We start from the raw sequence: 26,750 nt of genomic DNA, 5'->3' as shown, positions 1-26,750 counted from the left end.
GTGGCGGCGGGGGATCCGCATGTCTTCACAGGATCCCTGCCGCGGGGACGGCGATACGTGGTGCACCCGCCATCACCAGGATGTGACGCTACGCGTCGCTCTGGCAACGGGACTCCAAACAGCCCCGTTGCCAGAGTGACACGTTGCGTCACATCCTGGCGACAGCGGGTGCACCACGTATCGCCGTCCCCGCGGCAGGAATCCTGTGAAGACATGCGGATCCCCCGCCGCCACTTGGTAAGCCTACTGTGTGTCCATCCTCTTTTGGGCTCTTTTTATAAAATTGATGAAAATGTCAGTTTTTTGGGTTAGGTTAGGAATATTCCTAGCTAGTAGCAATTATCACAGCGTAAATAGTAGGGGTATTTAAAATGAGATTTCTCACAGTGATCACATGTTTGAAGTAGTCAGTCAGGATATATATCTTCTTTTTTGCTTTCGAAGTATGGTAACCCGAGTTCCAGGTCAACTACTCTCTAAATCGGTCTCTCCTGCAAATCAGCAGTGACTCACACAAATCATCTCCACAACTAAAAGCCTTCTCCAACATATTTTTGATGGTCTTGCCAGTGTTCCCTCTAAACTGTGCACGTGAGTTCATTAACAGAGGAAGCCTCGCTCAGCAGCAATCTGGAGCCGCACAGGGTCTTGCACTGCCCATGGCCCATTTTAAGATTACAGCAGTATATTCTGCTCAGGATGTGGACTGCTCTGCTCAGTGGGGAGGGGGGGAATTAGAGGGATCACTGAATTGGCCACTGCTGTCCTTAAAGATTGCTTCATCTATCATTGTAAGTTCATATGTACAAGTCAAAGAGTCTCTGATTTTCAGACTGCAAGTCTCTAGTTTCTAGCCATTGACCAGTCGCAGCTTGGATTGGACTCTACAGTGCCAGATCTTTATTACTTTCTCCTTTAATATGCTGCAGTTTTTTATTTGCCTCTGGAAGTAAAAACTGTATCCACAAACTTTCACTTGAATCTATTATCCTCTTCTAACACCATTCAGTATTTCTAGCTCCACATGGAGACTAGCATAAGGAGACATAACTTAAAACTGTGAATATAAATGGAAACTAAAATATGGCACAGCACTTTGTAAACCACAGGTGTCAAACTCATTTGTTACAAGGGCCGGATCTGACATAAATGTTACTTTATTGGGCTGGGCCATGTGTGCCATAAAATTTAATGCCAGATACTGGATATATACTGGCGCTACGGTGGCTCAAGTGGTTAAGACGCTGAACTGCAGGCTGTGGAAGGTCAGTAGTTCAGCAGTTCGGGACCCAGGTGCCGCATGATGGAGTGAGCTCCCATTTCTAGTTCCAGCTCCTGCCAACCAAGCAGTTCGAAAGCAAGAAATTGCAAGTAGATAAATAGGTGCGCCTTGGTGTTTAGTCATGCCGGCCACATGACCATGGAAACGTCTTGGCACAGCGCTGGCTCTTCGGCTTTGAAACGGAGATGAGCACCACAACCCTAGAGTAGGATTCGACTGGCTTTCGAGCAAGGGAACCTTTACCTTTTTACTGGAGATATAAATTTTATAAAGGACACAGGAAAACTCAATTAACAATATTATTTATTTATAAATGTATTCAATCATATGTGAGACTATGTTTTTTCCAAGGGATACCATAGAAGGGAAGGAGGTATTTTACATTCCCATACAAATTTGTTACTTTTTGTATATATAGCACTTTTAAGAGATGAGTCATCATCCTTGCAATAAGGTAGTTTTCCAGCATCCCTATATGCCCCGCCTCAGCAGCCAAGCATGGCTACAATTTGTCTATTGCACTCTGTCCTACCTCTGAGGATCTCAAGGAGGCACACCAGACACCCCCCTCCACCACCCCATCCCCAACAACAACAACAACCCTGTGAGGTGGGCCAGGATTACAGGGTCCTGGCTCAGGAAGAGGAAAGGACCTGAACCTGGCTTTCCCAGATCCCCCACTCCCAGTTTTCATCCCTCTTGCATTTCCCATAGAAGCGGTGGGGCTGAGGAGGTCTGATGGAGAGGCTGTATGCGAAACCTCCAGGGGGTGCTTTTTGTCCTCCCATGACCCCTTTTCCCTCAAGAGCTAAGAACAGGTGGGGGAGAAGGGAGGTCACCGCCCCCACCTGCCCCAACATTCATTCTGCCTCCCAGCTCTGCGACTGTTCAGACATGTGGCAGCAACATTGGCACCCCTTTCCCCCCTTCCCTCCTCTGCTCTGTTCCAAGGTCTTTCCCCTCAGAGCAGCATGCATAAGACAGCCCAGTTGCCTCCCAGACCATGTGCTGGTCCTCCTGCTTCTCTCTTCTCCGCTGGTCCTGTCATTTCATTAACAAACCACTGCTCTACACTCCCACTTTTGCCAAACCCCTTCATGTTAACCTTTTCAAGAAATACAAAGCCAGTTGGTGCAGCGGTGGCAGCGCTGGGCACTCAGCTCCACTCCCCCATGTGGTGGCTTCGCCAATCCTTGCTGAGCTGCGGTGGGAGGGGGGGAAAAACATGCCTCCTCTTTCTCCACCTTTCCCCATACTATTTTGCCTCAGCCCCACCCTCTAGCGCTAATTTCCTTTCTATTTCTTGCCAGTTTCGATCACACACACACCTTACTGCATATGCCTGCTTGCCCATACCTTCCCCCCAGCAGCCTCCTGCCTTCCCTCCTTTGCACCAGTTGCTTGGGCTGGGGTAAGGGCCAGTTCTTGCCCCTGGGCTGTATGTTTGACACCCCTGCTCTAAGCTTTGTTCTACAACTAAGGCTATCTGATCTTGAGGTAAGTCTTCAAACTACCAGTTCTCTAATTCTGTTAAGGGAATGCCTCTAAATTATAAATTCCACCCCTTCCTTAATTGTAGAATTTTTAATATAATGACATCATGCTTGTTGGGCAAAAGAAAATACCTGAAATGAGCTAAAATTATGCTTCTGTGCTAGTTGATATATAAATAATATTTGGACACTGATGTGCAAAATAGGAACCTTATGGTTGCCATGGGAATACTGCCAAAAGCAGCTGTAACAAGTTTTCTTTCTTCCCTGCAGTATTTATATAGATCTGAAGCTACCTTAACAGTGCATCAGACCATTAGCTCAATAAGATGATAATGCCTTCTGCATTCAAAACGCAACTCTTTAACCGTGGTTTGAAGGGGTCCCACCCCTAGTATGGAATAAGTCGAACAGCACAAGACTTTGCCCTTAGCAAAGAAGTGAATGGCAGGCTTTCATACAGCAGAGAAACTACAAAAGTAGATTTAGAGGGACTGTTGACGTGGGGCTAAATTTGCAAGTGATACCGGCAAATGAAGATTAAGTAGGCGACGGTCTTCCTTGTCACATACTTGATTTTTGTTTCTTGGTCACATGAGAAGAAGACAATCATAGGAGCTGCTGTTATAAATATAGATCTTATCTTCCTATTTTATCAGCTTGGCACAGGTGGTGGCAGCCGCTCTTTTCACAATCCTCCTCAGCTACTCTAGATCCCTCACACAAAATGGAAATGCATTTTCTTTTCGTTCCAAGTCAAGTGTAAACTCAGGGACACTCAAGTGTACCTCATTACTCAGAGATCTGAATCTGGGCAGGGAGCAAAACCAAACAAAACCCCCAGAGGGCAAGAGTGCCGAGAAGAGATCCAAGATTAGTTTCACTGCGATTGTGGCAAAGAAGGACATTTAGGCCCAGATTTATTTTTTGTTTTATCTGCATCCTACCTCGATGATGCGTTAGTTGGGGGGGGGGGGATGGGAGGTGGCAGCTCCTGAATCACATTTCCCAGTTGGGAGGAGCCGGGGGGGGGGGGGTCCAGTTAGAAAAAGAAACCCAGCTCGGATCCGGATTTGGGGGGGTGTCCTTTCTTCGCTTGCGCCCAGCCTTCTATTTTCTTGTAACGGGTGAACCTGGGAGTGTGAGGCGAGGGCAGCACGACAGTCTCCACGCCTCCCCTTCCCCCTCTTATTTCGCGCACCAAAACATCCCCAACGCCGCGGCTCAGCCAAGCCAAGCAGGGATCGCCGTGTCCCCCACGTGGCCTTGTCTTCTCCGCCAATCCGCGGCCGGGAAACCCGAGCGAAACCCCGCCCCTGCCCCCTCCCTCCCCTTCTGCCGCTGCTGCTCCAAGTGATTAATTTTTGTCATATGACTGTCACACCGAATGGAGTCGGGTTCGCGGAACTAGCTGGCTGCCCCAGCTGCGCGCCGAGATCGGGGCTCCGGTGGGGCAGCAGAGCTGCGCTCGCCCGCCCAAAATGCCACCCACACCCACCTTGTTGCAGAAGCTTTTCAACAAGAAGAACGGCTTGGTTTCCCCCAGCCGGGAGCTCAAGGAGGAGTGCGTCTTCAGGTAGGCGCGCTGGGAAAGGGCGGTAGGACTGGCTGGCTGGCTAGTTGGCTGGTACCGTAGGCTACCCTGCTGTGCAGCAGATCGGGGTATCTCTCTCTGTCTCTTCTCTGGGGGGGGGGAGCGTTTTGGTGCTTTTGCAGCTTGTCTGAGCTACTCCGATTCTCTTGCAGCCACTAGTTCAGAGGCTGAACTCTCCACTTACTCCCTTCGCTAACTTGAGAGAGACACTCTGGATTTGTCTTTCTCAGGTACTTTCACTCCGGTCTCCCCCTTTCCCCTAGAGGAGGCGGGAGAGCTCTTTTAGCATAGCCTGCCTTGGCTACACAGTCGGTCTTCCTTCGAGGCGGAAATCACACGGATGTGTGTCTTCGCCATGCGCCAAAACTTAGTGCAACGTTGTTTGTTTCTTTCTGGGGACCTCCCTTTCTGCCCCCCCCCCCCCCGCCACCGGTTCAGACTCGTGCCTCCTTCCCTGTAGGGCCGTCATGTGCGTGCACGGCTGTGCAAAAACGGGTTTGCATCACTTTCCTGAGTTGCAAAAGAGAAACGACCCCAAAACGAACCACTTCCCCCTCTTCGGCTTCTTTCGAACTTTTCTTCGCTGGGTGGGGGGAGTGGCGGGGGCAACGAGCAGGACAGTCCCTTGCCACTTTCCCAGAGGGCAGCGTCGTTTCTTTCTTTGTGCTGGCTAAAGCTGTGGGACGGTGGATTGAATTGATTCACATTCAAAAGAAGCTCGTTCTTCTGGCTGTCCTGAAAGGGGAGAGGGAGGGTTTCTATCTAGTCAGTGCCACCTTAAATGTTAAGGAGGGACAGAAAAGGGGACTCCATGGCTGCCAGGAGAGAGTAGGGTTACCAGAGAAGTCTGACGGGATCTTGCAGCACAAAACCCAATTTGGCCAAGCAAGGGTACCCAATAAAAGTATGTAAGCCAAAGATCTCCAAAAGGTCTTTCTGCCACTCATTTACTCTGTCCTTATAATTTAAAAAAAATAACTAAATATATGCCATCATTAAAATCCCACCAGTCAGGGTTTGTGATTTCTTCTCTTATGTGATGAAAATCCTAATCGTGTTACAGACATTGTGTCATTTATATTTGTGTTTGGGGAAGGGGCTGAGATGGGAAATGAATTGGTTAACTTGATGACAATTGAGTACTGAGGTCAGAAAACCACCCAAAGCTTTTCCATATGTAACTTGTAAAAATGGTTCTGGAATTTGACGTGTAGCTTGATTCACTGCAGTGTTTCTTGGCTGCAAGTTCTACTGATTTCAGTGGAATGGACTACCCTTTTGTACACAGTTATTTGTAGGCAAATCTTATGGGATTCAGTGGGTCTTGTTTCTGAGAGAATCTGTGAGGAAGTCCTTTGCTGTACAAAAAGGTTCACGTGGCTTGTAAAATTGCAGTTGAAAAATAGAATATAAAGGTCCTGGCTCTAGGTCAGCCATAGCAAGTCTTAATTACACAGTGTCAATTCAATACAAGCAGGTAGTTGTGACAGAATTCACTTGATCTGTAGTTGTTTGCTTCAATTGCATGAGATAGGTGTTGCCCCTGAATTCACTTCGACAAGGAGTTTGCTATTCCCACAACAGGTCTGTTTGCTCTTCACCACTTGAACATTTTCAGATTGCATAACTACTTCTTTGGTTTGATTATATGTCAAACAAAACATAATGCCTTAGGGCTACTGTATGGAGGCATGGATCAGCATTGTTTAATTTTGAACATGACCATAGTATTACTTTGCTCTGAACATTGGCACTAACTGCTGTACTCTGTCAGGTAAGATTCCTTCAGAACAGACTAGGTAACATCATGCTGATTAAATATGGGCAATTTACAGCTCCTGAGAATTACGAACTTTGCTTTAAAACATAAAGGGTTTTCTTTAATTTCATGGTTGCTAGCTTTTAACTTAAATGTCTTCCTCAATTTGACAATACCAATAATACTGTGGAATAAGCACGGACAAAGCAGAAATGAAGTTTGGCATCTACCTAGAGTCTCTGGAAATTATATGCAGATCTTGTGACTTCTATGGAAGTATAATGTACAGATGAACCCAATGCCTATTTCTGTGGTGATCTTGGCTCAGTTTGGTTTGAAGAATGGCAAAGTGGGCCCCAAATGCTCTGTGTTTTATAAGCAAATCTGACCAATTATTGTTCTCACCTGGAGGAGGCATACACATTCCAACTAGTTTTGTGTTACCACCTCTGTGATAAACCTCTAACTAGTCATTGCTGTGTATCTGTAGCTGAAAGTTTAGCTACAGTGGGATATCATAAAGACTTTTAAGGCGAGAAGGTAAAGTGTTCTCATGGTCTTTTCTTTTTCATCTGCTAGAAGAAAATATGCATTTTTAAAATCTTACATGTAATGAAATGAAACATGCATGATTGCAGGTGTGTTGCTGGCTATTTCTAGTGTTCCATTTTATTAGAACATCAGTTGCTAACTGGGAATCTCTTAATGACAGGCCTGAATAAACAGCTGTGTAGAAGTCAGTAAAAAGCATAGACACATACAGTAAAGTTAAATGTAGTTAAACTCTGAGAAGTGTTTCATGCTTGTTTTCACATATTTTGGAATAGATGCACTTAATTTTAAATAAGTGCCAGCCACAATTTAACACACCGTGCACATTTTATACAGACATTTTATACAGACAGTTCCTTTCACAGCTTAGTTTTAAAATTCCTGCTCTTTGATTACTTAACATTAGATTCTGACCTATCCTTTGGAAATATATGCAAGATTATATGTGAAGCATTTTGGAGGGAGCTAAGTATTTTAATGAATTTATTAATACATTCTGAGGTCCTCATGTTTGTAGGTACATCAGACTTAACCCTACCATTAGTAGGATGAGGTGTGGTACCTGTTCATAGAATTAGGTTTACCATTTAATTGAAGCAAATCGCTTTTACTACAATGGGGGCACCATTTGGATTTATTTATTTTTATTTATTTATTTTTATTTTTTTTTGTATTTATACCTCGCCCTCCCCATGAATGGGCTCAGGGCAGCTTACAAGAGGGCAAAATATGCCCATACATAAAAACAAGGTAAAAACAGTAAAACCAACAACTATTACAAATAAAGTGCTCAAATTTAAACAAGATGGTCATTCATTAGAGGTAGGTGGTTTTTCATGGAGGTAGGTAGTGTCCAGTAGATGTTAAACTGTCCAGTCCAGCGGTACCAGCCTAGCGCTGTATTGTGGCCAGATCTTTCATAAGGCCGTCTCCTTGCTCCATTTGTTGCCAACACAGTTGGTAGTGGTGGTAGTGGTACATAAAAGCCTGGCGGAAGAGCTCCATCTTGCAGGCCCTGTGGAACTGTACTAGGTCCCGCAGGGCCCTGATCTCTTCCGGGAGCTCATTCCACCAGGTAGGAGCCGCCACTGAGAAGGATCTGGCCTTCGTCACAGCAAGCCTTGCCTCCCTGGGGCCTGGAATCACCAGGCGATGTTGTGTCCCAGACCGAAGTGGTCTTAGGGGTCTATGTGGGGAAAGGTGGTCCCTCAGGTATGCCGGACCCTGGCCATTTAGATTTAAGTACCCTACTAGCTTGACCTGGATAGCCCAGGCTAGCGTGATCTCATCAGATTTTGGAAGCTAAGCAGGGTTGACCCTGACAAGCATTTGGATGAGAGACCTCCAAGGAATACCAGGGTTGTGACATGGATACAGGCAATGTCAAACCACCTCTGAACGTCTCTTGCCTTGGAAACCCCATGGGATTGCCATAAGTCAGCTCTGAATTGACAGCACTTCTTCCCCGCATCTAGCTAAGTTATCTGCTATAGGTACCTGACAACATCCATTGGTGATGTTTAGTGAAGGTCAGTTTCTTCAGTCCTTTCCTCTGTTGTGCTCTTTTGTGGAATCTCATCACTAAGGAAGAGGCTTATTCATGATTTCTAATTGCCCGTAGTTGGTACAATGTGCATAGGCATGGATGAACTTGGGAGTCAAGTGAGAAGTTGTTCCTATAATCAAATGTCCAAAGGTGCCAGAAGGTGTATACACAGGAATTCGGTTTTGTACAATAGACGTAGTAGCCACTATTTAGTCATGAGCTGAAAGGAAGCTCCATGTTTAGAGGAAGTGTCCCTGCTGCTGCTAAACTGAAGCTGTTGTGAATTTGCAGAGACCTCTGCAGGGGAGAGAATGATTTGTGATCAAATCGGATTACTATTGGTGCCAAGTAAATATTAAATGTTCATTGTGTAGTCCTTTACTATCTTAAAAAGTTGCAAGACATAACACATACAGAAGTAAGTCTAATAGTGAAGCCCTTTCTTGTCTCTTCCAAAGAAGGAAGAACAAGACATCAGTTGTGGTAATTCCTCATGTGTTTAGGGGCTTCCTTTGTTTAAGGATCACTTTCTTAAGAGAAATAGCCATATGATGCAAATGCTTAAGGTGACTCAGACACTACAAGGAAACTTGACCTCAAAGTGTAAGCAGCTGCCGTTGGTCCATAACAAAAGCAGAAGCCACATACTAACCTTTATTGCTGCTGAAAGAGTGCAATTAAATTGAATGCCATTTTCTGAGGTTACAAGAAACCCTGCTACCCCCCACCCCATCCAAAGTATGGAATCTGATTTTTATCCTGGGTGTAATGTCATCTTCATCCTCAACAACAAAAACCAGAAAATGGTTGTTTCGCTGCATTAGAGGTTGCTTGGGATTCTCTGTGCAAGATGTAACTTCTGGGATTTGCAGGTCTGCCTGGTGAATCATGGGTCATAACTGAGCCGCTGCCATGCAGATCCACACTTCTCTGTCCCCTTCCTGCTTTGTACATTGTCCCTGGTCAGACACTGAGCGAACAGTCCATTTTTCATCTGCAAAGGAGTGACAACAAATCCACCCTTGCATGGCACTAGAGAACATTAAGTGGTGTCTATTTCACTTTGCCTAGTGGTGGGCATGCAGTTGAACTTCCTGTTGCTCTTGTTGTAATTTCATTGACTGTTGTTCGAATGTAAGCTCATTTATTGTTTGTCCTTCAATAAACTATATTGCTTCAAAGTGATTGACAAGCCCTAAATACTGTGTTCCTGTGCGTTTCACTGCAAACTTAGGTTGCTTTCTTCTTCTGTTCGCCAGTCAGTTTTGTATAAATTGTTTAATGGTGTCCTTCACCAATGTTTACTTCCCTTTACCTGGCTAAGTAATATTTTGTCATTTGAATCCCCTCACCTGTTTCAAGTTGGGATTCTCCTTTGAGAGCACAACCATTTCATATCAAGCTGGAACATGTCCAGAGGAGAGCAACGAAGATGATGAGGGGTCTGGAGACCAAGTCTTATGAGGAAAGGTTGAAGGAGCTGCGTATGTTTAGCCTGGAGAGGAGACGACTGAGAGGTGATATGATAACCATCTTCAAGTACTTGAAGGGCTGTCATCTAGAGGATGGTGTGGAGTTGCTTTCTGTTGTGCCAGAAGGTTGGACCAGAACCCAACAGGTTGAAATTAAATCAGAAGCGTTTTCGGCTAAACATTAGGAAGAACTTCCTGACACTAGTTGCTGTAGATTTTCCGGGTTGTGTGGCCATGGTTTTGGCATTGTAGAACCTGACGTTTCATCAGTAACTGTGACTGGCAACCTCAGAGATGTAATACAGAAAGATGGAGTACTCTCTGTGTCAAAGTGAGAAGAAAATGGTATGCAGGTAATTTATATCTACTCCAGAAGGTGGGGCAGGGCTAAATCACTATCTTGTAGGAGTTCCCCAGGCTATGAACATGCTAATGAAGGAGCTTTCCTGAGGAGGTTCTTTTGTATATGGATTGTTTCCTGTTTCCTCAGGAGGTTCTTTTGTATGTGGATAGGCTGTTGAAATTCTAATCTTATCTGTAGCGCTATTGTCAGATGTAGAGCCTTTTGTGTTTTTCAGGACAGGAAACCATGCCCTATTTATTTTTAAACTCTCTTCTTTCCTGTTGAAATTGTGTTTATGTTTATGAATTTCAATGGCTTCCCTGTGTAATCTAACATGGTAATTGGAAGTGTCGTCGAGCCTTTCAGTGTCTTGGAACAAAATACTGTGTCCTGCTTGAGTTAGGCTATGTTCAGCCACTGCTGATTTTTCAGGTTAGCCAAGTCTGCAGTGTTTTTCATGTTCTTTTATTCTTGTCTGAATGCTACGCTGTGTGGTCCCGATGCAAACGTGTCCACAACTGCATGGTATGCGGTATACTCCTGCAGAAGTGAGGACGTCTCTTCTTTCTTTTGCCGATCGTAGCATCTGTTGTATCTTTTGGTGGGTCTGAATACTGTTTGTAGGTTGTGTTTTTTCATAAGTTTTCCCATCTGATCAGTGATTCCTTTGATATATGGCAAAAACACTTTTCCTGTAGGAGGCTGTTTTTCCTCAGTTGTTTGTTTTACCTTTGGTTTAATTGCTCTTCTGATTTCATTCTTGGAGTAGCCATTTGCTTGAAGTGTGTGATTTAGATGATTTAGTTCATCATTGAGAAAGTGCGGTTATTATTATAGTTATGTTTGTATCTGACTTTCTCCTGTGCTTAAGATGACTCATAATAACAATCAGTCAATACAATCCAGTAATGCAGTAATAAATTTATCCAATAATTAAAATAAATATTGACAACAATAAAATAACAGCTGCTTGCTTGGAAATATCCTGTGTTTGTGAGTCATCCTCTATGACAGCCACCCCAACGTAGCACCCAGAATTGGTTTCCTGTTGCCCACTTGCTTCTGTCCCAGACCAAACAGTCAGTCCTGGCTTTCCTCATTGGAGCAGAAAGTGCTTCAGAAAAAACCCAGGAGGAATCGTCTTTGTGTCCATGGTGAGCACCCATTCTGAAATGCTGCCATCCTCATAGAAGGATGCTAGGCTTGCAACTTCACAATGTGTTGTGATTTGCCCAATCCCAATGGCAATCATTTTGTGGCAGTACACACTCCCCATTCTCAAACTTCCAAAAGTGCCCACAAATTCACCCAGATTGGGCCCCTTCTCTCAGGAATCTGAATAACAAAGTTGCCCCCTTATCTCTGACCTTGTTGATTCCATGAGGCAGATGTAAACACTGAGAAAGGTGTTTTGGGGCCACATTGAGATGACATGACAAACTTCTGTTTGCCCTTGATGGGCTCGAATACAACTTGTTTTCATGCCTGTTTGCTTTTTCCCACCTCTCCAGTGAAGGAAAGGTGTTTTAACTTTAAACACTTTCCCTTGCGTCTAGGGCTCCTGCAGCCTCCGTGGCGGAGCACCCCAGCCAAGAGAGTTGCACCACATAGGCGGCATGAACCCTATAAGGAATGGGAGGTATTTAAAGTTAAAATACATTCCCTTCATTGGGGAGGCATGCCGCAGCAGTGCACCTCCCCAGCAAAGGGATTTCCAAATGAATACTGAATAGGTTTGGCACTAATCGGGGAATTCCTATTCGGCCAGCTGAACCTGATCAGAGAATTCGATTAGGCTTTCGGCATGCCTGAATAATACTGAATAGGCATTATTTGGGTTTTTATTCGGTTCAGCCAAACCGAATACACATCCCTAGCCAGCCTAAGGAGCCTTCCTCCACCTTAAGTGGTTCTTCCTCTGATGGAATGCTCCTTAGACTGGAGCAAGGCTTCAGACTTAAGCCACAAGGAAAGACGGGGTATAAATATTTTAATAAATAAACTTTGCTTAATGAAGTGGTAGGATCCACCCCATAATCTACACTTTCCCAGTTTGCAATTTTTTTTTAAAAAGTACATTTATAGCCCTTTTCCTTGTGGAGTAATAAGGGAACATGTGTCTACCACACATTACTCCTTAAAGCTCCACAAAGCTTACCTCGTAACTCATAGATTATTGCAAATAGATCAGTATTATAATACTATAGTTAATTAGCCATTCCCATTGTTTTTTTTAAAAAGAGCTTAAATAAAGCCCCCCAGTATGTGTGTGGGGAGGAGTGATGGTCATGGAGAGTTAAACAAGGAAAATAGTACTGATGTGGACAGGACCTGCAAAATTGCACACCTTCCTGTGCATGTGGCATCCACTCCAGTCTTTAAAAAAATCAGATTTGGGAAAGATTTCAGCAAAGCATAAGAAAAATACAGAAGCAGGATGAACAGAGGACAGTGTCATCTAGATGCTCCTGAAAGCAGTGCTTCTGTAAGAAAGCTAGGGTGGAGCAAAACATCTATGTGGAAACAGCCCTTTTTTGGAACTCTTGAATGAAGCTCCAATTTGCTGTGATGTCCAAATCACAAATGTCAATTAGAGTTTATTTCACCCTCTGAATCTGTCGTTCTAAACATTGGTTTAATTTCTGGTTGCCCAGGAACCTGACATCATGGCAAATTGCAATTCAATTCCAGACTTCTGAAACCAGAAGTTTCCAGTCATGTCCTGTGTATGAAGGGACAGGGAGGAAGAGCATGAGAACAAGTTATGTTTATGGTGAGCACAAACAGAGGTTTATTGTGTCATCTGAATGTCACTAACTTGGCAGTGAGAGGAGAACCACCAATGGTAGCTGTTGATGAGATGTCAATAGATGGGGGTAGATCTTATCAGCAAGGCTACACGGGGGTAGCTAGGCTAAGTGCAGGGAAAAGCAGCAGATGGGAATCCTGGTAGAGCATTTGGGGGAGGATTTACTTAACAGGATATGGAGAGATGCATGGAGAGCAGGAGAACCCCTTTTTTGGATTACACCTATGAATAGTGTCTTTTCCCAATTGGATTTGTTAGAGTCTTACATTGCAATCTTGAGCAGAATTACACCCTTATAAGCCTTGAGCAGAATTACACCCTTATATAGACACCTTTAATGGACTTGAAAGGATGTTAACTCTTCTCAGGATTATACTATAAGTCTCCCTTTTACCAGCATGTCTTGTCTACTCTAGAACTGTGCCACACAGCCAAAATGTGCCACAAGCATATTGTTCCATGGCCTACTTGAAGTCTCTTGCCTTCTACAACTGATTGCTCATTTCCTGTGCTTTCACCAAGGCATTGCTGTGGCAATACCAGGCAGCTGCATTTTTCCTGACCCCATTGTCTAGTTGTCCTTTCCACTGTACTTCATTTATGCTCTAGTCTTGATGGAGTATTGTGTGTTTATGAACTGCTGTTTCACAAGAGCAGTTCAGAGAAGCAGTTTCACAGAGGCGAAAGGTAGGCCACCATATATTCTAGGACTTAGGGTTGCAGACTACATGAAACACTAGAGTTCCATGCATTCTAAAAGGTTCATGGCTCAGTTGGGAAAGGCTGTGGCTCAGCGGTAGAGCACTTGCTTTGCATGTGGAAGGTCCCAGGTTTAATCCTGGCATCTTTAGTTAAAAGTGTCAAGAACCAGCTGGCATGAAAGACCTCTGCCTCAGACTCTGGAGAGCTGCTGCAGATAAGAGTAGACAATACTGACCTTGATAGACCTTGGTTCTAAAAACTTTTGTGTATGAGCTGCTGTCTTTTGCTCCATACCAGGAGGACAAGCAACCTGGGAGTGCCGTTTTTGATCCAGGAAGCAGTGCACAGGAGAAGAGCTAAACCCATCTCCCCCAGAACAGAATTCATATTAGGGATTTCCTCGTGACTGCTCTTTAGTGTCCCAAAGCATGTTATTAAATATATATATATATATTGTCAGATTTATACCCCGCCCTCCCAGCCAAAGCCAGCTCAGGGCAGCTTACATAAAAGAATAAAACACACACACAAACAATTTACATAGTCCTAAAACCATATAAAACATTCCAACATTTAAAAGGTGCTAACAATTAATGACACTAATAGTTTATTAAATGTTGCCGGTCGACCTTCAGTATTCCATCCTTGTGGTCAACCCATAGGTCTATCCTTTGTGCAGCCGGCACAGGCTGTTCTGGTGGCTTCAGGGAACGGGGTTCTCTATTGGGGGGGGGGCTCCTAACTGAAGGCCTGGCAGAAGAGCTCCGTCTTGCAGGCCCTACAGAACTGCATAAGGTCCCGCAGGGTCCTGATCTCTTCTGGGAGCTCATTCCACCCGAGGGAAGCTGCCACCAAGAAAGCCCTGGCCCTGGTTATAGCCAGCCTGGTATCCTTGGGTCCAGGGAGGGCCAATGGATGTTAGGACTCTGATCGCTGTGCTTTCTGGGGAACATGTGGGGAAAGGCGGTCCCTCAGGTATGTAGGTCCCTGACTATAAAGGGCTTTAAAGGTAAGAACCAGCACCTTGAAGCGAATTCGGTATGCTATTGGTAGCCAGTGCAATGACTTCAGCACAGGCTGAGTGTGCTCCCACATTGGGAGGCCCATTAAAAGCCTGGCTGTAGCATTCTGCACTAGCTGTAGCTTCCAGATTTGGGACAAGGGCAGCCCCATGTAGAAAGCATTACAGTAGTCCAATCTCGAGGTGATCATTGCGTGGATCACTGTTGCCTAGCCGTTGCATTCAAGGAAGGGAACCAACTGCCTGATCATCTGAAGATGGTAAAGGGTAGACTTGGCAGTGGCTGCTACCTGGGCCTCCATTGTTAAGGAGGCATCCAAGAGCACTCCCAAACTCCTAACCTCCAGCTCTGGCACCAACGGAGCCGCATCAAGGACTGGGAGTGGGATCCCTACCCTCGGGCCACCCCGACTCAGGCACAGGACCTCTGTCTTTGTTGGATTCAGTTTCAGTCGGCTCAGCCTAAGCCATCCAGCCACGGCTTGTAACGTCTTGTTAGAAGGTCCTTCCCTGGAACTCCAGTGTCATGTGTAGTTTGGCCCCAATGCTGTGGCCTTATACTTAATTGGGAGAAAGTCCAGTTGAACTTAGTGGGACAGACCTCTTAATAAGCTTGCACCACTGATTTACAGCCAGTAGTCTGTGACAGTCACCAAAGCTCTTAGGATTTTTCTCCCTCTCTGACGAAAAACACAGTATTTACCCTGTGATTCCTTTATTTACATTGCTGATGTGACTCATTGCAGTCTTCCACCCACTTATCAAGCTAGACCAGTATTCCTTTTGGGGGAATATCAGTGCATTTCCTGCAGGTATAGTAGTCTCAGGAACAGCAAAACAAATGTCCTGTAATAAATCTGATATACGTAAAGCCAAAGCAAAACAAACTTCTGCATTTTGAACAAGAATTGGAAGACAAGGGGTTGAACACACCTTTGCCATAAACATGAAACTAAGTAATTTCTCACTACTAATCTTTGTAGTGGATGGATAGTTTGGCTTCTTGTAATCCTGTTTTTTTTTCTTTTAGGAAATCAGGTTTGTAGGCTAGAGCTCATTCAAATGGTCATCAGTTTGTTCTTTTGTGCAAGTGTGTCACCACCCCATGCTCTGTCTGTGTGATCACTTCCTCGTCTTGCAGCTGCTTATGTGATTTACTAAGATTGGGCTGTGACATCTGATGTGTTTGAGCTGCCTCTGGAGCATTTTGTCTCTCTGTTAGACTTCTTCAGCTGTTTCTCCTTCTCAGGGGTAAAACTCTTTCAAAAGAAAACTGAGCTGAGAGTGCAAATAGTATGGTTCCTCTTTTGCCCTCATGGGACATTGCAGATAGTCATATGGGACCTGTGAGCAGTGTCATATATTTAACTATCCTTATGCCGTATTTGCTTAATTAAACTGAGCCCCTTTGGTGCCTTTGTCTTCTAATCTGAGATTTCTTCTGACTGTCAGCTTTTCACTCCTTTTCTCATCTTTGGTTTATGGCTTTTGGGGTTTTTTCCTTGTCCTAGTTTCCTTATGCTATACATTCCATTCCTTTGGCAGGTTCACTGAGGGAAGTAAGTCAGGTGCTCTGTCTCCAAAGGTGTATTGTGGTCTCAAAGCAGGAGAAAAAGCCGCTAAGTGAGGGACCTGAAAGAGACTTGCTAAGACGGCTCCTTTTCTTTTCAGAACTTGTATGACATTACAAGATACTGGAATACTTGACTTCAGGGCAGCAAGCAGTGTTCCCTCTAAGCTGAGTTACCGTGAGCCAGCTCACTGCTTTTTAGCCGCCGGCTCACACATTTTTTGTCTTAGCTCAGGAAGGATGGCTCCAGAGCAGACTAATTTATGCAGCAGCCAAATTGCTCGCTCACAACTTTAATGCCAGGAGCTCACAAAGGAGGATTTTTGCTCACAAGACTCCACAGCTTAGAGGGAGCTTTGGCAGCAAGTCCCATCTCTTTTGCTGCATTCTTGAAAACCTTCCATTGCAATCCTGTGTTCACTTATTTGGTGTTTACTTCTAAACATACATATATACAACAGAGTATTAGTAGGCCTATCCTCTTGGTGCTGGGAATAATATGGCATGAAGAGCTAATTTTGGGTGCAGAGCAAGAAAAAACCACTACACGGCAGATGTGGGGTTTTTTGGGGGAGGGGGTTGTATTTTCACATGTGCATGTGTGTGTGTGTGTGTGTGTGTGTGCGCAGCTAGAAGTCATGGTGACTTCAGAGAGGTGCCTGAATAAAGCCTGCCCCCACCTCCTGACTGCTGGCATTCCAAGGAGGTCTCCTATCCAAGTACTTGCCAAAGTCAACCCTGCTTAAATTCTGAGATCTGACGAGATCGGGTTTGCCTGGGCTATCCAGGTCAGGGCACCCACAGCAGATGTTTTTGAAGTCCACACGAGGCAACATTTTAATGCATGGAGGGTGGGGTTGGCAACTCCAGCTTTGGAAATTCCTGGGAATTTGAGGGTTGTGCCTGAGGAGGGGTTTGGGGGAGACAGTGGAAGCTCAGCTGGGATGTTATGCTGTGGAGCCCACCCTCCAAAGCTGTTGCTTCCTCTGGAGGAATTCATAATAATTATTGTATGGCAATGTATGTAGTATAGCCAGGAGATCCAAAGATTGTCTGGCAGCCTTAAGTTGTAACCCCTGGGTCCGTCACAGCTATTATGCACCACTAAAGTGGTGAGCTAGCCTTATTTTGGGGGGCTGAGATAGCTCTGAAAGAGCTGTGACTGACCCAAGATCACCCAGCTGGTTTCGCATGGAGGAGTATACAGTCTAACCACGTTCTCCAGAGTAGAGTCCATCACTCTTAACCACTACACCAAGCTGGCTCTCACCTCCTCCAGAGGAATTGATCTCTGTAGTCTGGAGATCATTTGTAATTCCAGTAGAACTCAAGGCCCCAATGGAAGCAGGCAATCCTGATGGAGGGAGAGAACAAGAGTGTTTGCGTGGTGTCTGCTGTTGACCTACATATGGTGATCTGAAAGTCAGAACAGAGCCTGTATCCTGTCCCTTCTAATAAAGCCGTTTTGGCCTCCAATGTTCGATGCGCGCCAACAGTGGTTGGTGGCCCGAACTGCCACTCAGCATCTGCCTGCAAATCAGGAGAAGCCCACGTCCCACCCACACCACCACTGCCCCCGGCTTCAGAGGCCTGCTGGGGGAGCATGTGAAGGGCGGTGGCGGCGGTGTTGAGCCGGCCGCCGCAGGCCCGTTTTCACCTCTCCCCCCCCCGGCTTCAGAGGCCTGTGGGGGGAGCAGGTGAAGGGCAGCGGCGCTGAGCCGGCCGCCGCAGGCCCGTTTTCACCTCTCCCCCCCCGGCTTCAGAGGCCTGTGGGGGGAGCAGGTGAAGGGCAGCGGCGCTGAGCCGGCCACCACGGCCTGTTTTCACCTCTCCCCCCCCCCCACTTCAGAGGCCTGTGGGGGGAGCAGGTGAAGGGCGGCGTCGGCACTGAGCCGGCCGCTGCGGGCCCGTTTTATTTATTTATAAGTGAATATACTGCTCAAGCATTTGTTACTCTTTTGGGTGCTGGTGGTTCTTCAGTTTTCCATTATGGAAAGTTGTCTAATCAAAAATGGCTTCCTAAAATATGGTTTGGGTAACAGTTACTACTATTATTTGATGGAGCTAGTATCAAATGGAGAAGCTGCATGTGCATTCTGAGGAACGTTACCTCAGTATACCGCCTTGCGATTGCTTTCTTTCCTCAGTGGGAATGATTCAGTCTTTAGCAGAGGGAATGATTCACTTTCTACTGTTTCTGTTGAGCTTAGTTGAAGTAGAGACATGTTAAATCGGTTTTGCAAGTTTTTCCTTCTTGGATAACTTGGAGTCTAAACTTCAATTTTATTTTGCTTCATTTGGGTGTAGCTTTTTTTTAAAAAAATCTGCTTCTGGATGTATTTGTAAGAGGGGAAAATAACTGACAGGATGGTTTCATAATTAGTCAGGACATTCTCTCCTGTTGCTACATCGTGCAAGAGTGTTCACAGCATCACATGCTTGCGAGAAACTCAAGGATGAAACTTGTTCTTGTCTATGGTGGGGCAAGTTCATCAGTTTGACTCAGTTACACTCAATTCACACAAAATTGAGCAAAGGATGGAATGTATCCCTTTATCTTTGTGAGTTATCATGATCAGGGTAATTTTGGTAGGGGTGTACAGAGTTTTGTCAGTCAAAAACAGGAAGTAACCTCAGACATTTTGGGGTGTGTTCTCAAGATGTCTTGATATGGAGTAGTTGCTCTTAACATGCTTTACAGTGCAATCCTCAACAGATCTACACCTTTCTAAACCCATTGGATTACACTGTTAACCTCTTCCTTCCCTGTACAGAGAAGCTAAAGAAAGGCATTATTTTAGTGCATATAAAATCAATTCACGGTAACTAAAATTACTTAATTTCCATCTGAGTCACATACATATACTTAATTCTTCTGTGGAAATAAATTTTGAAATCGATCCTATCAAAAGTTGACCAGCATTATCCAATGTGAGAGTTCAGTGTGTGCTTAAATCCCTTCTTTAGAAATCAGTGGGAAATTCCGGTATTCATATGACACCAGTAGCATGGGAACTGCAGTGACACCTTCTTTCCGGCACTTCTAGAGCACTGTAAGAAATTCTGGACCACGTAGAAGGGCCCTGTGCTGTGCTTCTTCCCACGGCATGATTAATCAGTGAAAAACTGTTAAGGCCATAAGATGGACTGTTACTGGTTATTTCCGGACCTTTTTCATTGTTATGGATACAGGAAGGAGAAGCATAGCTGTGGCTCCCATGCTATCTGTTACGTTTTTATCCTGCCTTTCCTCCAAGGAACTCAAGACAATACACGTGGTTCTCTTCTCCTCCATTTTATGTTCCTTGCTGCCTGAGTAATAGATAGCCTTGGTGCTAAGACATGCTGAAATTTGAGTGAATCATGACTTAATTTTGCATGGGAAACAAAATCACTAAGCCTCCATTGAAACAGAAAGATTCCATTTAGAAGGGACTCTCCCCTCCCTTCTTGTGAGGATCTATGTTTAATTTTTAAAAACAAGAATATTGTATTTATCCTAAAGGATGACTAGTTGTTTTATCCAGAAATGCTATAAAGAAAAAGTGAGGATTCTCTTACTTTTGTATAGGAGTTGTGGTTACATACATTAATAAAACTTTTTATGTATGAAATTTCAGAGATCTTGCATAAATGGATGTTCTTTTTGTGTCAAGTTATTAAAGGGCTTTTATGTTATCCATTTCAGTAAAGAACATGGTATCTCTGTTTCTTAGATTTCAGACTAGGGTGAAGATCTAATGAGCATTGCCTCCAAGGAATTGTGCATACCTAGTGAGTTTCCCCCCTCTTTCTTGCTGCATCACATAGTGCTCTGGAAACAAGTTCAAAACCGATTTGTTCTGAGACAAGGTGGGCTGTCGTCAAGAGATCCAAAGCTCAGTTGAGTCTCTAGAAGTAGTCACTTCTTTGTTTGGGTCCTGTCTTGATAAAGTTCTTAGAGCCAGATATATTACTCTTTTTATGAGTATGTAACTAAAAGGACCTTGACCACAGAAGACAACATAGTTCAGTAGCATCAGTATGCCTTCAAAAATTATAGGAGTGATTATTGCAGTACTGTGGTAATATGAATACTTCCCTACCCGGTGCTGCCTCTTACTCTGAAATGTTGCTCATCCTTTAAAGAAGCCATTGAACTTTGGCAACTGTATGCTTTGACTTCCTTCTTCCTCAGCATTATTTCCAAATTAAAATAAAAAGAAAAGAAAAACGATGTTTCCTTCCATTATCATTATACTGTCATGGCTTGAAAATGTCATGGCACATTCTAATTTCATTCAAGATGGTGGCCCTTCCAGACCTCCTGAAACCTTACTCCTTTTAATTTGCTTGAGTAGTATATTTTTCTCCCTGAATAGTGAGAGACATTGAGTCTGGATTGTGGTACTTTCTGCTTTTCAGATGAATGGGGCATTGCTTCACCACTGCTTCCCAAGAAAGCAGGCTGGCTCAGGATTTTGTGAGCTCCAGAGTAGACAAATGGTCAACTGGAAACACTTGATTGACACCATGGAGAGCTGGTCCATTTTCATTTATTCTATGATTGTCTTATCAATGTACACTTTATTTGCATACAGTTTTCTATGGCTCTGCTGTAACACGTTCTGCATAGGGCATTATATCATGCAGTAAGCTTGCTTGCAGAGCAGGACTGCCGCCTCCCATTCCTGAAGCAAAGTAAGCAGCTGGAGGGTGCCTTACTTAAGGCTCCACTTTGCTTATGTAAGTGTCTGGTCCTGCCAGTTGTCATTGCAATGGGCACTGTTGGTCAGGATTGCTGCAGGAAGTACCTAAAAATGTCAGTTTTCAACACAACACCTTTCAATAAGGATCAGCTCAGCCCTCAAAGCTAGCCTACTGATCTTTGCTGCTTGTAAGCAGTGAGAATTTTTTTTTTCAAGCTCAGAGTCACAGGCTAGCACTCCCCAAGTTATCCTTTTTACTGCCTGGCTGCTTGCTGAGTGAGAGAGCGAGCCTCGGTGAGAGTGAGAAGTGGCTGTTTCTGCACCTGATTCCCCCTCTGCCTCCAGGCAGCAGTGAAGATTCAATCTTAAGGGAAAGGAACAAATGAATCGGCACAGGGACCCTGTGAGAGCATTTTGCCTAAGAGTCCCACAAAACCTGGAGCAGGCACTGTAAAGGGTTAAACATAAACCTATGGATGCTAGGTCAAGATGGGTAGCCATGTTAGTCTGTCTGTAGCGGCAGAAAAGAGCAAGCGTCCAGTAGCACCTTAAGGACTAACAAAATGTGTGGCAGGGCAGGAGCTTTCACGAGTCACTGCTCACTTCTTCAGATATGGCTGTGGATGCTGGTTATCCATGTAACTCTACTCAGTTTATATCAAATTTAAGAAGACATCATTCCTTCCAAAGAAACCTGCAGTTTAGGAATCTCCCCACTGAGGACTCAAAGGCACTAATTTTGTTGTTGTTGTTCAGTCGCACAGTCGGGTCCGACTCTTCGCGACCCCATGGACAATCTCCCGCCAGGCTCTCCTGTCTTCCGCCGTCCTCCGAAGTTGGCTCAATTTCATGTTCGTTGCATCGCTGACACTGTCTAACCATCTCATCCTTTGCCGTCCCCGTCTTCTTTGACCTTCAATCTTTCCCAGCATCAGGGTTCACAAAAATATAATTTAGACCAGGGGGGGGGAAAGTATACAGTACTTCTCCAACTCCTGGGCTGGACGTGAACCCACTGAGTTGGATTGCTGCTTGGGCCCCCAGTTGATGGCGAAGATCCTTTGGCTTTTACCCTTTCAACTCTTACCAGAAGGCCATGCCTTTGACTGCACCCAGGCTCACATACCTTAGGCCCAGCTTCAGATCTTTTGGAATATATTGCCAAACTGTTCTCCAACAACATGGAGGTTAGCATTTGAGTGTTTCAAGATGGAAATAGGCCACACACCATATGAGTGGAGTTTAATGGCCACATGTAGCTCACGGACTGCATGCAGTCTGCTTCTGTTTCAGTGCGCTTTCCTTCCTGGAAGGGCCAACAACTATTTCAGCTTCTGCCAGCTCTGTAGGCTTTTAATGATGCATTCATGTGTCATGATGAGACATCCAAACTATTAACCTTTAATTTAATGCTGCCACAAGCTCCTGTACCTTTCATTTTGTTCATCTGCAGTTACATACATCTGATATATAGTAGCCATTTGCCAAGGAATGGGAGCCAAATCCCAGCAAGCTGCCACCTGTTCTAGGTGATTAATGACGAAACAGAGGAGGATATAATAACATAAGTCCAAACTTCATCTGTAGCTTAACACTGTGGCATTGTGCCAGACACCATGACTGTATCTCCCCCCCCCCCACTTCTGTTGTGCTCTTGGATGAAGTGGGCTTCACTGAAACTCTTCAGTCACACAACAGTCAGAGTCTTATTTTTAAACCCCTGGGCTGCAATTGCTGCTGTTCAGGTTTTGCTGAAAGCATGGGCTCTATTTCTATTGTTTATAGGACTGTAGTGGGTCATAACAGAATTGAAATACTGGTCTCTCTATTACTGCTCTGCAGGTACCAGTATGTATGTGTTTATATGTATGCTTATGTTCCCGAGTAGGGGCCTCAGTGTGTTGAAGGTCATTACCTTGGTCTCAAATGCTTGGATCTCCCTATATACCCCTTAGAGCATTACGCTTGTCTGGTAACAACTTACAGGTAATCCCTGCCCCCAAAGTAGTCTGGCTGCCCTCGATCAAGACCAGGGCTTTTCGGCTCTGGCCCCAACCTGGTGAAACTCTCTGTCTGATGAGGTGCATGCCCTGAGAGACTTGGTTCAGTTCCGCAGGGCCTGTAAGACTGAGATGTTACACCGGGCATATGGTTGAGGACAGTGACGGTTAGAGAGTTCAGCTGCCCTCCCCCCCCCCTTCCCCACCTGTGATAGATTGTTGGGCACCATCCAGCATAGTGGTTTAGATTTTTATTAGTGATTTTGGATTTTAAAACTGTAATACTGATTTTACTGTATGTCTAATTGTCAGAATCCGCCCTGAGCCCTGCTTAACAGGGAAAGAAATGGGATATAAACTGAATACATAAATAAATATTTGTGCCGGTAATGTTAAAAACTTGGATGTCGTTTGGTTTGGGCCCACCATGCGTTACATTAGGCTGTACACATAATAATTTTATGTCAATTTAAGAAGTACCCCAAATGTGACATTGTTTTATGTTGCTGTGCTATAATATGGAGAACATGACACACACAGCCACATTCCTATGTGCAAATCTTTACACACAAATATGCTCTTGGGGACACAAGTCCAAAGCCAACACAAGCTGATGTAGCATAAAGGATCATAAGAACATAAGAGACGCCAATGTTGGATCAGGCCAAAGGCCCATCCAGTCCAACACTCTGTGTCACACAGTGGCCAGAAATACCAGTGCCATCAGGAGGTCCACCAGTGGGGCCAGGACATTAGAAGCCCTCCCACTGTTGACCCCCCCCCCCAAAGCACCAAGAAGACAGAGCATCACCTGCCCCAGACCGAGAGTTCCTATCTATACCTTGTGGCTAATAGCCACTGATGGACCTCTGCTCCATATGCTTATCTAATTCCCTTTTGAAGCCGTCCATGCTTGTAGCCGCCACCACCTCCTGTGGCAGCGAATTCCATGTGTTAATCACTCTTTGGGTGAAGAAGTACTTCCTTTTATCCGTTCTAACCCGACCGCTCAGCAATTTCATGGAGTGCCCACGAGTTCTTGTATTGTGAGAAAGGGAGAAAAGTACCTCTTTCTCTACCTGCTCTATCCCATGCATAATAGACAGAGTTAAGAGCAGTGAGCTGGGAAGCTCTCACTCAAATATCACCATACTGTGTTGAATGGAAGGTTCCTGTGATGCCTTCTGGTTGTCTTAAGTGGCTATACCTGCACAGGAAATCTGAAGCCAATCGGATCTCAGTGGGTTCTGTGGAAAAGGATCTGCCATTTCTATGGTTCAAGTAAGAGCTTTGCATGGTATAACATGGTGGTGATTCTGGCTTTGTTGAAGTGGGACACGATAGCTGAATGCTGGGATTAATGGGTCCCATGAGTGAGTACAGCAGGATTGAGCCTTATAATGTACAGTTAAGATCCATATGCCATGACTTGGATAGCCCAAGCTAGCCCAGTCTCATCAGACTTTGGAAGATAAACAGGGTTGGCTCTGGTCAGTATTTCAGTGGGAGACCACCAAAGAATACCAGGGTCATGATGCAGAGGCAGGCAATGGCAAACCACCTCCAGACATCTCTTGCCTTGAAAACCCCATGGGTTCAGTGTAAGTTGGCTGCAATGTGACGGAGGAAAAAAGATTTGATTGAGTCTCAGTTAAGGTTGCATCTGTACGCAATTCTTGGTGTAGAGTAACTTTGTGGAATTAGTGTTGTCATTGCCTCCAGTTTGTTTAGGAGTGTGCATTTTATTTGTGTATGTGTGGTATTCCTCTTGAAGGAAACTAATAGTACTTCAGAATAACTGCTGTTTCTAAGGCGCTATGTCAGACCAGAGGTAAGCTACCACCAAATAAAGTCTTCATGATTTCTAACAACTACTTAAAACAAACACAATTGTTGAGAGCTGCTTTGTATCTCAGAGAAAAGGCAGACTCAGCAGACAAATAAAAATCCAGAACTCATGGTCATTCATGTGTACAAATACTGGCAGTGAACTGCTATGCATCTTGGCAGTGCAAGAAATGTGGTATTTCATATAGAAAGCATACAGATCCAATGTACTGGTTAGACCAGAGAGACCTGCTGGTCCAAATCCCCACTCTACCATGATGTTTACTAGGTGACCATGGGACTACCCATGAAAGTCTTTCAACTTAATCTACCTCTCAGGGTGTGGAGAGGAGAGGCAGGTTCATGTATGCTGTCCTGAGCTGCTCCAATGAAGAGCAGGATAAAAATGTACTAAAGAATTCTGTTATTTGCTATGTGCATATCTATGGCATTTAAAAGCAAATTAGGTTTTCATGCTTTTGAAAATGGCTCTGATGCAAATAGCATGGATGTGAAATAAATGTTTTAATGAAATAGGATTATTAAGTTTAAATGGATATAGAGAAGTCATGCTACACCCGGTTGAGAATCGGTTCCCTACCGGGAGAAAGCACCTGTCTGAAATTCCCCAATGTTTTAATGAAATAGGATTATTAAGTTTAAATGGATATAGAGAAGTCATGCTACTAAGAATCTGAAAATAGTGGAATATTCACTATGGTTTCTAACAATCCAGATCTGTGGATTTTCAGTCATTCATGAAGCACAAATGTTCCCCCTGTATAAAATATACTCCAGAAACCAGGAATAGTCTTTATTAGAATCAAAGGAGAACCAATGAATGTTTAATTTATGAATGACTGGGATGTGGTTTGTAGCTTTGAAACCATGAAAACTGGAGTAATTTCCCTGCAGTTTATGGAAATACTCTCTCTGTGTAATTACTGTGGTTTTACTGCATAGTTTACATACCTCATGTAGGATATCCTTGATGATTGCTTTGAAGGTTCTGTGAGCATTCCCGCAGGTATAAGCAAATAAATGCTTGTACTGCAGTCCAGAGAAGAATACACACGTAAGAGAAAACCACATCTCTGGAGCTGCAAGATCACTGCTTTCTATTTTGGTCACAGCAGTTTTCACAACTGAAGAGACAAACCCTTAAAAAAAGAAAGAAATAGTTGAACAGTGGTTTGTCTATGCCAGGGAAGGAGCTGCATGAGAATCAGAATGTAAAGCTCTGACCACATGGTGGCTGTCTTCTGAATGCGCATGTCCCTTCTTTGAATCCCAGCCAAACAGACTAAAAAGGAGCTGAGTTACGTTAGAAGATGTGCCCACAGGCACAGTGCTGCATAATATGATACAAACATAGGCAGATACACTTTTGGACTTCCTTTCGTCTTGGCAGCATGCCAGTAAAGCATAGGCCCAATTGCTATAATTACTTTGTTACTGATTCCTTCCCACGGTGAAGAAGCAACCATGTGCCCATCACCGTGTGTCTCAGGTAATACATAACATGAGAGTTTAGGCATACGGATGTATATATGACAATCCATATGTTACATTCATTCACTTAAAGTTGTATGTGCAAAGCTCTCATGTCACACTCTGTATTGTTCAATTATTTCTTTTAGTTTTATTTCATTCTCCCCTCCACCACTTTATCTTTACAACAACTCTGTGTGATAGTTAAAGCTGAGAATTTGTGACAGGCCCAGGGATTTAATTTTTTTTTACTGTACTTAATAGCCTGCCTTTTTCTCTGAGATTCAAAGCAGATCAAGGATTCAAACCTGCTTGTTGCAGCTCCTAATCCAGCATTAACCATTATTCTGGCTCTTGCCTTCCATATATGACATTATGTGCATTAATTTCAATGCATACAGTGGTCAAGTGAGCATGAATGCACTGCCCCCCTCCATGAGTCTAGGCTCTCTACTCACGTGTTGTGGGGAGGTGGGGGCAGGGCCAGCATACTCATCAAAACTCCTATACTACATGTATTGATTTTATTGTGTTACACTGTCATGCGCAGAGGTCATTTCGGGGGGGATCGCGGGGGATCGCAGTTCCCCCAGGTGAGGTA

At 44.4% G+C, this 26,750-nt stretch overlaps 1 protein-coding gene across 1 annotated transcript in view; it reads left to right on the top strand.

The window, feature by feature from the left end:
• Positions 1 to 4,173: 4,173 nt before the first annotated feature.
• Positions 4,174 to 26,750, top strand: part of FNIP1 (folliculin interacting protein 1) — a 117,431-nt gene continuing 94,854 nt past the window's right edge. Inside the window, exon 1 of the mRNA XM_015429539.1 lies at positions 4,174 to 4,351. Within this exon, the coding sequence (XP_015285025.1) occupies positions 4,257 to 4,351 (95 nt within the window). The 5' untranslated portion in view covers positions 4,174 to 4,256. The remainder of the gene's footprint in view (positions 4,352 to 26,750) is intronic.

Source organism: Gekko japonicus, unplaced genomic scaffold, assembly GCF_001447785.1.
Source record: "Gekko japonicus isolate JY-2015 unplaced genomic scaffold, Gekko_japonicus_V1.1 scaffold304, whole genome shotgun sequence".
In the NCBI taxonomy this organism is placed as follows: Eukaryota; Metazoa; Chordata; class Lepidosauria; order Squamata; family Gekkonidae; genus Gekko; species Gekko japonicus.
This window is presented reverse-complemented; position numbering and strand designations above follow the sequence as displayed.